At 35.6% G+C, this 17,061-nt stretch overlaps 1 protein-coding gene and 1 long non-coding RNA gene across 2 annotated transcripts; one reads left to right on the top strand and one right to left on the bottom strand.

Moving 5' to 3' along the window:
* Window positions 1-10,867: 10,867 nt before the first annotated feature.
* Window positions 10,868-14,748, bottom strand: LOC137238692 (uncharacterized). Its single transcript, XR_010949218.1, has 4 exons — window positions 14,586-14,748; window positions 14,455-14,526; window positions 11,003-12,110; window positions 10,868-10,939 (listed from the first exon to the last, which is right to left on the bottom strand). It is a non-coding gene; the product is annotated as an uncharacterized lncRNA (long non-coding RNA).
* On the top strand, window positions 13,530-16,710 carry LOC137238681 (uncharacterized). The gene is made up of 3 exons (XM_067763797.1): window positions 13,530-15,483; window positions 15,796-16,008; window positions 16,074-16,710. Exons 1-3 carry the CDS (start codon window positions 15,460-15,462, stop codon window positions 16,149-16,151), a joined length of 315 nt encoding a protein of 104 aa, XP_067619898.1. The 5' UTR covers window positions 13,530-15,459; the 3' UTR covers window positions 16,152-16,710.
* Window positions 16,711-17,061: the final 351 nt, after the last annotated feature.

Genomic DNA, 17,061 nt, shown 5'->3' with positions numbered 1-17,061 from the left:
TTCCACAAATTTTTAAATAAAATAAATTGCTACAGCCGTCAGAAGTGGGATGATATCCCAAATGCCCTATAAATTAAAAAGAACCGACTTAACCAATTGGTTGGATGCAAAAGGCGTCGAATATCCGCGCACCGCCACAGTATTGCAGCTTAAAAATTTGATTGGCGAAGATAATTAACGCGAAATGGAGAATACGAATGAGTATACAACCAGTGGCGACGAAAATGCTGATGGTGAATTTGAAGAGGGTGCGCTGGATGAAGAACTACAGCTTCTTCGTAAACGCTTAGAAATTGCGCAACTAAAAGAACAGCTCACTGAACTGGAAGGAGCAACCAACTTTGCAGACTTAAATGCAGCTAATCACTTCACGCGCTAGGCAGACTTCAGCGATATTGAGCACGCTATATCTCCCTTCAATGGTGACGAACCTTTCAACGCTCATAAGTGGCTGCAGAAATTCGAGCTAGAGGCATTGGCTATAATATATTCTCTACGTCGGTTCCGAACTTATTTGGAGGGTATACCCTTCCGGATTGTTACAGACTGCAATTCGTTGACTCTAACATTGAATAAAAAAGTGTTAATGCTCGCATTGCCCGTTGGGCGCTTGAGTTGGAAAACTACAACTATACTCTTCAGCATAGAAGTGGAGTATCGATGGGACACGCTGATGCCCTAAGTCGTAGCCCAGTTTCTGCAATCTTAGATTCTGAACACGTTGATGTCCAACTACAGATAACCCAAAATCGTGACACAAAAATAGTTCAATTGAAAAATAAGCTTGAGAAGGGAAAGATTAAGTTTTTTCAGCTTAGCGATGGATTAGTGTACCGTAGAACTAAGCATAACAAGCTGCTACTGTATGTTCCGGAAGAAATGGAAGCTAATGTCATACGCAGCATGCATGAAAAGATAGGTCATCAGGGCGTCAACAAATGTGTTAGCCAATTACTCCTTCACTATTGGCTTCCTCCCATGAAAACGAAAGCAGAGGCCTACATTAAGAATTGTTTAAAGTGTATTCTGCATTCTGTCCCAGCTCATACTAAAAACCGCAACTTGCATGACATTCCGAAAAACCCTATTCCGTTTGATACTCTGCACATAGACCATTTTGGACCTCTTCCTAGTATTGTTTCTAAACGAAAGCATATCTTAGCTATTGTGGATGGTTGGTTGGTTGGAGTGGCGAGTCCCAATTGACTCCAATTAGCGCTCATGCGCCGTTTTGATACCACAAACTCGTGAGTTAACCAATGAAAGGGTGTTGTAAGAATACTAATGAACATTTTCACGTGCCTCAGGGAAGAACTTGTCCCCCTATGTCCATCCCGTGGAGGTTATAAATTTGAGAAGCTCACCCACCCTAACATCCTTGAGTTCACAACATATGATTAGCAACGGCCATACAGCAGATTTTACCAACACGACAATTATTGATACGGAGAAAAGAGAAATGACGAGATATACCTTGGAAAGCTTGCACATTTTAGAAAACAGAGAAAGGACCATGAACAAGAAGGAAGATAGCGATAATATTGCCGCAGCAAAAATGCTTTGTCTAAACAGAAAACAAATTAGTTATGACAAGACTACTACACAAGGTGGTACTGATGAGTAAATGTTAATATTGTCAGATATTGTTGTAAGTGTTGAATTTTTGTTTACTTTAAAAATACTGTGTTAATTTATATGTATGTGCTTTTCAACATAAAATATTTTTTGTTTGTTTATTTAATTTGAAAATAAATAGTGTTGCCCCTGAGGATGCTGAAATATTCAGCGAAACGTCGGGCGTAAGGTGAATTAATCGTTTTATTTGCACCAGCATAAATTAGATCAGACTAGCCTACAAATCATAAAAAATAAAAATTATCGAACTGATCGCAAAAAACCCAACAAGGTTGACATAATTTATTTATATACTGTAAAGATATTAAATTTTTTGTTAAAATTTTACTTTAAAAGAATTTTTTTTTTAAAAGTGGGCGTGGTCCTTCTTCGATTTTGCTAATTTTTATTAAGCGTACATATAGTAATAGGAGTAATGTTCCTGCCAAATTTCATCATGATATCTTCAACGACTGCCAAATTACAGCTTACAAAATTTTTAAATTACCTTCTTTTAAAAGTGGGCGGTGCCACGCCCATTGTCCAAAATTTTACAAATTTTCTATTCTGCGTCACTAGTTCAACTCATCTACCAAGTTTCGTCGCTTTATCTGTCTTTTGTAATGAATTATCGCACTTTTTCGGTTTTTCGAAATTTTCGATATCGAAAAAGTGGGCGTGGTTATAATCCGATATCGTTCATTTTAAATAGCGATCTGGGCTTAATCAAATTTTTTTTCGATCCTGATTATTTTGATATATGGAAGTCTATATCTATCTCGATTCCTTTATATATGTACAACCAACCGTTATCCAATCAAACTTAATATACTCTGTGAGCTCTGCTCAACTGAGTATAAAAAAAAAATTTTGCTTCTATCAAAAGGTGTTCAGAAACAAACAAATTACCCCCGGTTGAGCCAAAATCGAGAGCCTGATCCAACGCCGGGTACGCGATCTAAATTATTTCTGCAAAATTGTGGTCTACAACAAAATCATCAAAAATACAGCCACATGAAAATTTGAAACCGGTTTTTGAAAATATCTATTGCCTGAAATAAACCTTTTAATTTTCGCTTTTGGATTATTTATTCCGAGGTCAAAACCCGTCACCCGACACCTCTGCCAACATTTCTGGACGTGTTTTATCAGTTGAAATGACCAGTTAGATCAGTTGTGTTAACAAAAAATCAGTTAGGTTGATTAAGAATCTGTAACAGACTTTTTTTTAACTTAAGGGCGACAATTTCTCTTCTGTTGAAATGACTATCCTAATTTGTTCGCTTGACAAAGAACTCGGTCGAATTCACCGTAATTCGATCAATTTCACCGAATCTCCGTTAAGTCAAGAACAACAGAACAGATTTGTTGATTTTACTAGCACCATTTCTTTCAGTGAACGGCACTACCACCAAGGATTTATGGACTCCCAACATTGCACAAAGAAGGTACACCATTAAGACCGATATGCTCAGCTATCGGGTCGCCCTCATATGGATTATGTAAATATATTGTGAAAATATTAAAAAAACATAGCGACGAAATCTATTTATAATATAAAGAACACAGTTGATTTTAAAGAAAGAGTGAACAATACTTTAATTTGCGATGATGAGAAATTAATTTCTTTTGACGTGGTGTCACTATTTCCGAGCATACCGATACAGTTAGCACTTGAGTTTGTAAGAGAAAAATGGACAAAATACAGGAATTCACGAAAATACCCAAAAATTTGTTTATGGAAATCTTAAGAATTTGTGTTCAAGAAAACAGATATTTTAGATTTAATGATAAAATTTACATACAGCTTAAAGGAATGCCGATGGGATCCCCTACATCACCAGTAATCGCGGATATAGTTATGGAGGAGCTACTTAACCGAACAATAGAAAAACTTCCACGTGCACCAAGGCAACTAACAAAGTATGTTGATGATTTGTTTGCATTATTCAGGAAGATGAGGTAGAAAGAACACTTAATGCATTAAATTCGTTTGATAAGAATATTAAATTTACAATAGAACTTGAAAACTATGAAAGATTCACGGATTTAGACTCCATCATGATAAAACGCGGAAATCAATTAAAAGGAAAGTGGTATCAAAGACCACCAGCATCAGAACGAATCATTAACTTCAATTCAAAATACCCGAAGTCTATGATAATTAATACAGCGAAAGGCTGTATACGAAGAATGTTGGATATATCAGATAAAACTTACCACAAGGAAACTAAAAAAGATATTTTCAATTTATTAAAGAAAAATGATTTTCCCGAAAACCTTATAAAGACATTAATAAGAAATATAAATAACAGCGATCAACAAAACGAAACAAAAACACCTACAAATTTCAAGTCTGTAACCTACGTCCCCAATCTTTCAGAGCGTTTAGCAAAGTCTGAATGCTACAATAAAAATACGTATAAAATAGCTCGTAAACCGAAAAACACATTAAAAAATATTTTTAACAATACGAAAGCTAAAATACTTCACACGGAAAAGAAGAATGTTGTGTATAAAATACATTGTAATGGCAATGAAGGTGAATAATGTGATCGCGTCTACGTAGGGACGACCAAGTCAAAATTAAAAACAAGACTAGCACAGCACAAGTCAGACTTTAAACAAAATCCACAGTCAAATGCTTATAAAACAGCTTTAATGGCCCGAGTAGCCGCCACTATCCCAATTTAAATAATGTAACTATTCTCCAGCAAGAGTCAAACTACAGCAAGCGCATCACATTGGAAATGCTGCATATAACTAACACACCTAACATACTACTAAATTACAAAACCGATGTTGACGGCTCCGCTAACATATTTATACATTTATTAACTTACAAATCGACAGTAGAAAACTCCGCGTCAAACAGAACGGATGTGTAAAACAAAATGTATTTAATTATTTTATTGCCAATAATTTAAGTTGGTATTTTAATAATGTTATGTTTGTTATAGTTCCCTTGATGATGATAACCGAAGTTTGTAATCGAAATATATCGGAACACAAAATTAATACTTTGTTGTTTTTATTATAAAATCAACATTTGACCTCGAGCCGGCAAAACTATCATTAATAAAGGAATGCGTTTTCGCATTATGTGCAAGGTTGCAAGTCTATGGCCATTTGGGGTGGTCATAAGTTCAATTGACCTTATGTCCGTTAACCTTATGTCACCCCAACTTTACATTATTGCATTGTCATCGAGCCTTGATACGTGTGCGAAGTTTCAATCAAACTTATGGCTATTCAAAGTGTTAATAAGGCCAATTGACCTTATGGCCGTTGACCTTATGTCACCACGCCATCACATTAATGCATTTTCATCGAGCCTTGATACGTGTGCAAAGTTTTAATCAAACGTCTGGCCATTCAAAGTGGTAATAATGCCAATTGACTTTATGGCCGTTGACCTTATGTCACCACACCATCATATTAATGCATTGTCATCGAGCCTTGATACGTGTGCAAAGTTTCAATCAAACTTATGGCCATTCAAAGTGGTAATAAGGCCATTTGACTTTATGGCCGTTGATCTTATGTCACCACACCATCACATTAATGCATTGTCATCGGTCTTTGATACGTATGCAAAATTTCAATAAAACTTATGGCCTTTCAAAGTGGTAATAAGGCTAATTGACCTTATGGCCGTTGATCTTATGTCACCACATCATCACATTAATGCATTGTCATCGGTCTCTGATACGTATGCAAAGTTTCAAATTAATCAGACTTCTAAAAACTGGTGAAAATTAAGCCAAAAATTCCATTACATAGATACAGGTCAAGCTAATAAAAGCGTGTTAAAAAGGGCTCCAGTATGCTCTTTCGTAGATGTGCCATGCATCCACTTCTATCATTAATAAAGGAATGCGTTTTTCGCATTATGTGCAAGGTTTCAAATCTATGACCATTTGGGGTGGTCATAAGTTCAATTGACCTTATGTCCGTTAATCTTAAGTCACCCCACCATCACATTATTGCATTGTCATCGAGCCTTGATACGTGCGCAAAGTTTCAATCAAACTTATGGCCATTCAAAGTGGTAATAAGGCCAATTGACCTTATTGCAGTAGACCTTATGTCACCACACCATCACGTTAATGCATTGTCATCGAGTCTTGATATGTGTGCAAAGTTTCAATCAAACTTATGGCCCTTCAAAGTGGTAATAAGGCCAATTGACCTTATGGCCGTTGACCTTATGTCACAAAACCATCACATTAATGCATTGTCATCAGTCCTTGATACGTATGCAAAGTTTCAAATTAATCAGACTTCTAGAAACCGGTGAAAATTAAGCTCAAAAATTCAGTTACATACAGGCCAAGCTAATAAAAGCGTGTTAATAATTAAATTTAATAGCGCAGGATTGAATAAAGGGCCCTCTGGTTTAGCAAAAGAATTTCCAGATTGCCGCAAGTCATAACTGGAAACATTCCTCGACATAACGTCGCTGCACTTTCCACCAATTTTAAAGCAGAAGGGTGATTGCCATTTTTATAATTTTAAAACTAAAATGCTGGCACTACAATTGGGTAATTGTTTACTTTAGCTCACAACAACTAAAACGCGTCCAAAAATGTCGGGAGGGATGTCAACAAGCGGGCCTTGACCTCGGGATCAATACGAAGGCGAAAAAAAAACATTTTGCTTCTATCAAAAGGTGTTCAGAAACAAACAAATTACCCCCGGTTGAGCCAAAATCGAGAGGCTGTCCAACGCCGGGTACGCGATCTAAATTATTTCTGCAAAATTGTGCTCTACAACAAAATCATCAAAAATACAGCCACATGAAAATTTGAAACCGGTTTTTGAAAATATCTATTGCTTGAAATAAACTTTTTAATTTTCGCTTTTGGATTATTTATACCGAGGTCAAAACCCGTCACCCGACACCTCTGCTAACATTTCTGGACGTGTTTTATCAGTTTGGAGCTAAAGTAAACAATTACCAAAAAAGGCAGGCATACAAATATATGTAAGTAATAAGTATTTGTATATCCACTTTTTATACATATTTGTATGTCTGCCTATTTACGCTTTTTAACGCCAGCCTTTCAATAGCAAAACCTATCTTTTTAGTTTATAAAGAAATTGACTGATTTTACTATTTAATTTCCTTTTAAGTTGTAATGAAATCTGAATTCATCCCGTGACATATATTTAATATTTCAATATGAATGTGACTGCAAATATGCCACGGGATGTTTAGTTGAGATTCCTAATGAAAGTACAAACTGTATGTATAAATGAATGTACATTTTTGTTCACAAAAGCAGTAGCAAAAATTATTGCAACATTTTATCGGTTATTTGTTTCTTTAATTTAATTTTATTAATTTTAGAAAAAACTTGAATGTATTGTATAACGAAAACTATGTAAACCAATTTCAAAAACGTTTTCAAACAAATTAGAAAGTTCCAGAAGTTTTTGTAAATCTTCATAAAAATTTCAAACTTTTTACTTTTTTGTATGTAGATATATTTGAGATTCCTAAGAAAGTACAAAATGTAGACTGAAAAACGAATTGTGATACATTAATTTCTTTATTTATTAATATATTATATGTCATGCAATACGTAACATGAAAGTTGACCTATCCTAACATAATAATACGTTAATTCAAGTATAAAAAAATATGGTGACTATTGAATTGTGATAATGTAACAAAGAAACACACACAAGAAATTAAATTTTTATAATAGTAGATATGTAAACACCTGCTCTAGTGAAAATTGTTTTATTCGTAACATATATTGATGTAACGTTGCGAGCACTAAAATAGCAGTGAAAATTACTGATTTATTTTATCAGTTATTTTCTCCTTTTATTTATTTTCGTTAATGGTAGAAATAACTTCAATAAATTGTATAACCAAACAAATGTAAATTTATTTCGAAAACATTTTCGGGAAAACGCGAAAATTCGAAAAGTGTTAAAAAATCTTCATGCAAATTTCAAACTTTTATTTAGAGTTTTCAGAATTTTTTTTAGTATGAAGTTTTGTAGTCCAATCAATTTTAGATTAACAAAGTGCATGTTTACAGGTTCTCAAAAATCGCATTGTTTTTTCCCAATTTTTTTTTTCAAAGATTGTTTTAGCTTTGGTTCCATACAAAGAGTAAATATTTATATGGAAGAAAATTTAAAACACTCTTTGAAAAAAAATTGGCAAAAATCAATGCGATTTTTGAGAGACTTCAAACATGCACTTTGTTATACTAAAATTGATTGGACTACAAAACTTCATACTAACAAGTAAGGAAGGTTAAGTTCGAGTGTAACCGAACATTACATACTCAGTTGAGAGCTATGGTGACAACATAAGGGAAAATAACCATGTAGGAGGGAATCCCTGGAATGTGTTTGTATGACATGTGTATCAAATGAAAGGCATTAAAGAGTATTTTATGAGGGAGTGGGCCATAGTTCTATAGGTGGACGCCATTTAGGGATATAGCCATAAAGGTGGATCAGGGTTGACTCTAGAATTTGTTTGTACGATATTGGTATCAAATTAATGGTATAAATGAGGATTTTAAAAGGGAGTGGTGGTAGTTGTATAGGTGGACGCCGTTTCGAGATATCTCCATAAAGGTGGACCAGGGGTGACTTTAGAATATGTTTGTACGATATGGGTATCAAATGAAAGGTGGTAATGATTATTTCAAAAGAGCGTGGGGCTTAGTTCTAAAGGTGGACGCCTTTTCGAGATATCGCCATAAAGGTGGACCAGGGGTGACTCTAGAATATGTTTGTACGATATGGGTATCAAATGACAGGTGGTAATGATTATTTCAAAAGAGCGTGTGGCTTAGTTATAAAGGTGGACGCCTTTTCGAGATATCGCCGTAAAGGTGGACCAGGGGTGACTCTAGAATGTGTTTGGACGATATTGGTATCAAATTAAAGGTATTAATGATAGTTTTAAAAGGGAGTGGTGGTAGTTGAATATGTGAAGGCGCTTTCCAGATATCGACCAAAATGTGGACCAGGGTGACCCAGACCCTCATCTGTTGGATACCGCTAATTTATTTATATATGTAATACCTGCCAAGATTTCAAGGGCTTTTTATTTCGCCCTGTAGAACTTTTTCATTTTCTTCTAGTTAATATGGTAGGTGTCACAACCATTTTACAAAGTTTTTTCTAAAGTTATATTTGGCGTCAATAAACCAATCCAATTATTATGTTTCATCCCTTTTTTCGTATTTGGTATAGAATTATGGCATTTTTTTAATTTTTCGTAATTTTCGATATCGAAAAAGTGGGCGTGGTCATAGTCGGATTTCGTTCATTTTTTATACCAAGATAAAGTGCGTTCAGATAAGTACGTGAACTAAGTTCAGTAAAGATATGTCGATTTTTGCTCTAGTTATCGTGTTAACGGCCATGCGGAAGGACAGACGGACGACTGTGTATAAAAACTGGGCGTTGCTTCAACCGATTTCGCCCATTTTCACAGAAAACAGTTAACGTAATAAAATCTATGCCCTAATTTCAAAAGGATTGGTAAATTTTTGTTCGACTTATGGCATTAAAAGTATCCTAGACAAATTAAATGAAAAAGGGCGGAGCCACGCCCATTTTGAAATTATCTTTTATTTTTGTATTTGTTGACATAATTTACTTATATACTGTAAAGATATTAAATTTTTTGTTAAAATTTTACTTTAAACATTTTTTTTTAAGTGGGCGTGCTCCTTCTCCGATTTTGCTAATTCTTATTAAGCGTACATATAGGAATAGAAGTAACGTTCCTGCCAAATTTCATCATGATATCTTCAACGACTGCCAAATTACAGCCTGCAAAAGTTTTAAATTACCTTCTTTTATAAGTGGGCGGTGCCACGCCCATTGTCCAAAATTTTACTAAGTTTCTATTCTGCGTCATAACTTCAACTCGCCTACCAAGTTTCATCGCCTTATCTGTCTTTGGTGATGAATTATTGCACTTTTTCGGTTTTTCGAAATTTTCGATATCGAAAAAGTGGACGTGGTTATAGTCCCATATCGTTCAAATAGCGATCTGAGATGAGCGCTGAGGAGCCTACATGCCAAATTTCATTAAGATACCTCAAAATGTACTCAAGTTATCGTGATAACGGACGGACGGACGGACATGGCTCAATCAAATTTTTTTTTCGATCCTGATGATTTTGATATATGGAAGTCTATATCTATCTCGATTCCTTTATACCTGTACAACCAACCGTTATCCAATCAAACTTAATATACTCTGTGAGCTCTGCTCAACTGAGTATAAAAAAAATTCTGAAAACTAAATAAAAATTTGAAATTTACATGAAGATTTTTTAACACCTTTCGAATTTTCGCATTTTGCCGAAAATGTTTTCGAAATTAGTTTACATGTGTTTGGTTATACAATTCATTGAAGTTATTCTAATATTAACGAAAATAAATAAAAGGGAAAAATAACGTTTATATTTCACACTGCTATTGTTGTGTTCACAGCTATATGTGTTATTATTGATATTCATTTAAAATATAGCATAATCTATAACAAAAATCTTATACGTATATAAAAGTTTCAAAGCTTACACATTGCCAGAATTGATTTTTAGGTAATCTTTGAGTATGCAGCTTTGTTGCCCAAACGTAAATTTTTGTTCATGCATTAGGGGATGAAATTTAACACTTTCTAACTTGCACATTATTATAACAAAATTGAATAAGAAACAAAATTGCGTACAAGAGATTTTTTAAAAGTTCTGCTCAAAAAGTTTCAAAGTTCGTGACGGGTTTTTAAAGTTACATATATTTATTTATATGAACTAAATTTGCGTATTTATTAAAGTGCAAAAAATATGTATTTAAAATTTTTTTTCGTTTTCCTTCAAAATTTTGAATTAAATTTTTCGTTTTCCGGCAAAGTATTTAATTTGAATTTTTCACTTTCCATTTTGTACTAAATATTAGTGTGTGTAAACACTAAAGTGCAAAACTAGAATATGAATGCAAAATACAAACTTTGTGGTATTATATTATGCTCTATTTAATATAAACGAGGCAGAATTGCAATTTTTACCAATTTTTGATTTAGTGAAATTATTTGAACTAACTTTATATATAAAAAACCATAATATATGTTTTAAAAATATATGAAGTATTTTATTTAGAAGTATTGTTTCAGTATCGTTCTTTACTGTATGTATACAGAAAAAAATTAAATAAATTATATTATTCTATGTTGAAATAATTTAAAAAGCTTATGATTTTGTAGCAGCATTGTGTTTGTGCAGCAGCAATGGTTGTTGCTTTGTTTTGTTGTGTATCCGCCTTCCGCCGAAATGATCTATAAGGAGGTAGTCAAAATGTAAAATAACTTCTGATAAGTGTATATAAGTTGCGTTCTTACCTCCTGAAATATATTACTCGATGTGATTTTGAAATGCTACTGCACCAACGGTCATAAAGTAGTTGGTAAAGTATTCCCGATACTCGCATGTACTATTTCGGCCCCTTCTTCGAAATGAGTGTACTGTCCGCAGCGGACCTCCACAAGTTCTTAGTTCGTTCCTCCATTCTGCACTCGCCCCTTCTCCGTCAGTGTAGTTTTCTGGGCAATACCACCGACTAGTATCGTGGAACATAATGAAATTATGCAGCACTAAACATGCGAGAACGATTTTTTCTGCATTTTCAGGATAAAACTCCATTGTGGTTTTCAATACTCTCCATCGCGCAGTCAAAATACCAAATGCGTTTTCTATAACGCGGCGGGCCCGCGACAGTCTGTAATTAAAAACTCGCTGTTCCCTTGTCGTATTCATTCCCCGATATGGTTTCATTAGATTGTTTTTTAAGGGAAATGCGCAATATCCAACGAAGAAATGCGGAAATGGTTGTGACGATAATGGAAGGGGTGTATCTGGTGGAAGTGGTAATCGATTTTCCAACAGATCTTTCCCAAACCTTGTTGCATGAAAAATGCCTCCATCGCTTTGACTTCCATAAGCTCCTACGCTTACAGCGGTAAACCGATATTTAGCATCGCATGCTGCCAACAAGACGATGCTGAAAAACGTTTTATAATTATAAAACATTGATCCTGACTTCGGAGGGCATTTTATGGCAACGTGCTTTCCATCAATAGCAACTACACAATTTGGCATGTTCCGCATTTGGGAAAAAGTCAGTTGTTATATCTTTGTATTGCTGCTCTGTGGGTTCACTTAAATATATTGGGGAAAGCGTTTGCCAAATAGCCTCGCAAGTCTCCAACAGAATCATCCTCACAGTGCTCTTTCCAATTTTGTGGCTCCAATATTGTATGCGCAAAAAACTCGCTTTCGTCCATATCTTTAATTCTTAAGAAAGTCTTTTGGTGATATCCGGCTTGAGTCCTATTAGCATTAATGGGGCGGCATGTCATCGTCTTTTTTGTGTTAATTTCCTTCTTTTAGCATATAACGCCATTATGCTGAGGAACAAGTTGTCAATTTCTTCGTCACTGCTCATGTTAGCTTAAACAAGAATAAATATAAATGTTTTATTTACTTCTCTTCTTAATTATCTATTATATATAGCGCAGTTCATAGATGCGATAGCAAGGAATTGCCGGCAGACGAAACCCCAACCCAGGAGATAAGAAAATTATTGCTCTCAATGCCGATATCAAGCATTTGGTCGACCAACAGACCAAAGGGTAAGAGTACCTCAGGATATGCAACCGCTTTGCTGGTGTTGGTATATATGGTCAACCGAATGCACTTCCCACGGCAGCCGGTTCTATGCACCAAAAGGTTTTGTGTGGCAGTTTCCGTGTTTTATTAGAAGATACTTACTTTTAAATGATTTCGCAACTCGAATCTCACACTGCTATCTGAGTGCACAACTCATCCTGAAGGAATAGAGGAGCAGTGGGAGCATATTTCCAAAGCACTACGTACTGCCGCCGAGGAAAAAATTGGTTACCGGCGACCACGAAAAAACAACTGGTGCGATGAAGAATGCCGCGTTGCAGCTGAAAGAAAAGACGCTGCCTACAGGGCTACGTTAAAAGCGAGAGCAGGAATGTGTGAACGCTATCGTGAGTTGAAAAAGGAAGCGAGGCGCCTTTTCAGGAAGAAAAAAGCAGAAGCAGAAAGGCGAAAACGGCGACCTTGTAACTGATGTCCAGATAGTGCTTAGATTATGGAGGGAACACTTCTCTGTACTCCTAAGTGCAGGCAGCAATTCACCGCGCTGAGATTAAGAACCCGATCCCGCAATCGATGGTGATGGAATATATTTCCCCCCGCCCGACTATGACGAAGTTAGAATAGCAATAACCAGATCGAAAAACAACAGCCGTGGGCGCTGATGGATTGCCTGCGGATCTATTCAAGTACGGCGGCGAGCAGTTGGTAAGGCGAATGCAGCAGCTTCTTAGCAAAATATGGGCGGAAAAGTGCATGCCCGACGGTTGGAATCTAAGTGTTCTTTACCCAGTCCACAAGAAGGGGGATACTGCAAAATGCACCAACTATCGTGGAATCAGCCTTCTTAATATCGCATATAAGGTCCTTTCAAGTGTATTGTGCGAAAAATTGAAGCCCACCGTGAACCGGCTGATTGGACCTTATCAGTGCGGCTTCAGACCTGGTAAATCTACCATCGACCAGATTTTCACAATGCGCCAAATCTTGGAAAAAACCCGTGAAAAGATAATCGACACACATCACCTCTTCGTCGACTTTAAAGCCGCCTTCGACAGCACGAAAAGGAGCTGCCTATATGCCGCTATGTCTGAATTTCGTTTCCCCGTAAAACTTATTTGGCTGTGCAAAATGACGTTGAGCAACACCATCAGCTCAGTCAGAATTGGGAAGGACCTCTCCGAGCCGTTCGAAACTAAACGAGGTTTCAGACAGGGTGACCCCCTATCGTGCGATTTCTTTAATTTGATGCTAAAGAAAATTATACTTGCTGCAGAACTTAACCGCACTGGAACAATATACCAATATACCAATATACTATAAAAGCGTGCAATTACTGGCATATGTTGATGACATTGATATCATCGGCTTAAACACCCGCGCTGTTAGTTCTGCTTACTCCAAACTGGAAAAAGAAGCGGTAAATATGGGTTTGATGGTGAATGAGTACAAAACGAAGTACCTGCTGTCAACGAGCAAAGAGTCAGAGCATATGCGCCTTGGCAACCACGCTACTGTTGGCAGCCCTAATTTCGAAATAGTAAGAGACTTCGTTTATTTGGGAACCAGCACCAACAATAGCTACAACATCAGCACTGAAACCCAGCGAAGAATCAATCTTACCAATAAATGCTACTTTGGACTAGGTAGGCAATTGAAAAGTAAAATCCTCTCTCGGCGAACGAAAATCATACTCTACAAGTCACTTATCGTACCCGTCCTGCTATATGGGGCAGAAACATGGACCATGAAAACAGCAGATGGAGCGGCTTTGGGTGCGTTCGAGGGAAAAGTTCTTCGAAAGATTTATGGACCTCTACGCGTTGGCGTTGGCGAGTAACGAAGAAGATTTAATGATGAGCTGTACGAGCTATACGCAGACAATAACATAGTCCAGCGAATTAAAACGCGGCGGCTGCGCTGGCTAGGCCATGTTATGCGAATAAGTGATGATGCTCCGGCCAAGTGTTTCTATCGGAACCCGCCTATGGAAGCAGAGGTAGAAGGCGGCCCCCACTCCATTGGAAGGACCAGGTGGAAAACGATTTAAACTCCCTTGGTGTGACCAATTGGCGCCGGTTGGCGGAGCGAAGGAGCGACTGGCGCGCCTTGTTGGACGGCCATAACCGTTTAGACGGTTAAGCGCCAATTAAGTAAGTAAGTAACTTACTGTTAAATTCACGTCCTTGCACTCAAATATATATAAATCTTCGCCTATATGTAGTGCTATGTTTAATTAAATCTGTAAGAATACAGAAATCCTTATTAATTTGTTAAACTTTTAATATGTGAACAGCTTACATTGAGGTACGTGTAGATATGGGGCTTTATTCATCACCTAATTATTTCACTATGTAGATATGCACCCAATTTTTTGCAATATTAATAAAAAATACTATTAAAAATGTTTTCTTTTACTTTATTTTGATTAAAAATTACCAAATTTTGCAATTACTTTCTTATAAACAAATCATTCCCAGCTCATGACAGCAATGGTCAGCTGTTTACGGTTATGGCACCATTAATCGATCACAATAGAGATGGTTATGGATATGGGTATGGCTAAGACTATGTCGTTAGGGTTAAGGAAGTTTAATTTGGCCTTTAATTAATAGTTAAGGTTTATTTATTCCTAAAAGTCTCTTAATCTTGAACAAATATTATAGCCAAAGGTAGATATGTGCAACAAAAGCAGCTTGATCAGCTGACTTCTATCGTTTTCAATGCCCCAACAAGAAAGCTATCGGTTAGATTGCTGTGATGTATATTACATATTGGGCATATCCATAGATGGAATTAAGTTGGTACATAAAGTTAGCTGAGCCATTTATTGACAGATAGGCAATAGAAAATTATGTCAAAAACCTGTAACTAGCTTTTAGTTCTAAGTTTGACTATGAATACGCCCCATTGTTTTGTATAAGGTATTAAACATATATTATTTTTATTTATAGATGTTCTGAGAGTTTTGATGGAGGTTATTTAAAGGATGGATCAAATTGATCAGAATGTAAGAAGTAGGGTAATAGGAGACGGAGGAAAAATAGCATTGAAATTCACAATGATTTTGTATTTAACTAGATTTTTGTATTTTATAATATCCATGGAAAATACTTTTTGTATTCTTTAAAATTAGCAACGTACACTCAGCTATAATCAAAGCGTACTACAGAAAATGGTGGAGGCAATAAAGCAAGATGTAAGTATTGTTTTTATTTAATTAATTTTACTTTTCACTTCAATTATTCTCTAATGGCTTAGGATTTTTTGTGTATATACTAATCTTTTCTATGCACACAAAATTTTGCCCTCCTCAACCACTTTTGTATGGAGAGGGGAAAACCTCCCCGGGAAAAAGATTGAGAATTGGGCTGATAACGATTAAAAAAGGTACCGACCATATCTCAATTAAAATTCTTTGATGCTAAAGCCACATCTGAGCATATAATGTTTTGTAACACCGTTTCTTCTTAGTATATATATTTTAACAATAAACCATCATTTTAAACAGGCAGTACCGAAGAGTGAAGTTTTGGCACAACAGCACTTAATACGAGAGTGCAAGGTGACGCTGAAGAAGGTGGAAAGCTCTGTGTGCAAAATTACTGGGGAAGTCAGAGACAAGTACATGTATGAAGTTGTCAGCACATTGCCTCTCCAGAATGTATTAGAGGTTCTAAGGGTGGAAGAAAGATTGAAGTTAGAGGAGTATGCTGTAGCAATGGTAATTTGACTCAAAAAGTTCTCTTTTACCATAATTTAATTTCGCTTTCATATTTCAAAATTAAGAGAGGAAATACTTCGAGTAGTAAAGAAAATTTTTTAGTGACACGTTGGTGGAAGAGTACAACTGGGCGCAACAGTTGAAAAGGAAAGTCTCGAAAAGCTTATTAAATGTATTCATACACCAAGGATATGTATCGTATGAAAAAGGATTGAGAAAGACGGTTGAACTAAGCCATCACAGGATTGCACAAAGCAAATTGTCCAAAAAACAAAAATTGGATACGATACAGAGAAGCCCACCAGCGCAATGACTTTTTTCCTCTTTTCCTTTTACACTTAAGTTGTAGTTTTTCAATTTTTGGTTTTTTATTTGTTTTTGAATTTTTTTTTAGTTTGCGGAATATTTTTAATTTAATTAGTTACTTTTTTTAAGTTAGGCTAATATAATATATAAATGAATTTTTAAGTTTTCGTTATATTTTTAAGTTAATCATTACTTTTTTTAAGTTAGAATAATGTGATACTTAAATGAAGCTTTTTAAATTTTCGAAATATTTTTTAATTTAGTTCTAATGTTTAATTGAATTTTTTATATAGTTTTTTATCATAATTACGTGAGACAAAAAGGACAAATAACTAATAAATAAAAGACTTTTTGAAAAAACATGCTGTGAACAAAATTTGAAGAAATTAACTTTTAATTAACAATGAACACAAAGAAAAGTAACCTGATAAATATTGTAACGATTTTACTGCAATTTCGCTTATTCCAAGCCTTCTGCTAACGTTCGAATCACTAAACTGTTGAATAAATAACTCCAATATTGAATAATGCAAAAATGGCCTTTATTTAAGTACTTCACAATAACACTTATAATTCGCAACTAATAGCTTGCTTAAACCAAACTGATTGTCGTGCCTCTACTGCTGCTGCCTTTATATTGTCTGGTTTCCTCGCTGCATACTTCACGTTTTACAAGACGGTTCACCACATAATTTTTAGCACAAATTTTCAAAGTTTGTATAAAAAGAAACGTTTTGTCCTCTATTT

The sequence above is a fragment of the Eurosta solidaginis genome, chromosome 1 (assembly GCF_040869045.1).
Source record: "Eurosta solidaginis isolate ZX-2024a chromosome 1, ASM4086904v1, whole genome shotgun sequence".
Lineage (NCBI taxonomy): Eukaryota > Metazoa > Arthropoda > Insecta > Diptera > Tephritidae > Eurosta > Eurosta solidaginis.
The sequence above is the reverse complement of the archived record's forward strand: the minus strand, read 5'-3'. Positions and strand labels throughout refer to the sequence as shown.

Bases quoted from the DNA above. Each gene is read 5' to 3' on its own strand.
- LOC137238681 (XM_067763797.1), top strand. From the start codon at position 15,460: ATGGTGGAGGCAATAAAGCAAGAT. The intron at 15,484-15,795 runs GTAAGTATTGTT...CATTTTAAACAG, and splicing joins TGGAGGCAATAAAGCAAGAT to GCAGTACCGAAGAGTGAAGT. The intron at 16,009-16,073 runs GTAATTTGACTC...TTCAAAATTAAG, and splicing joins AGGAGTATGCTGTAGCAATG to AGAGGAAATACTTCGAGTAG.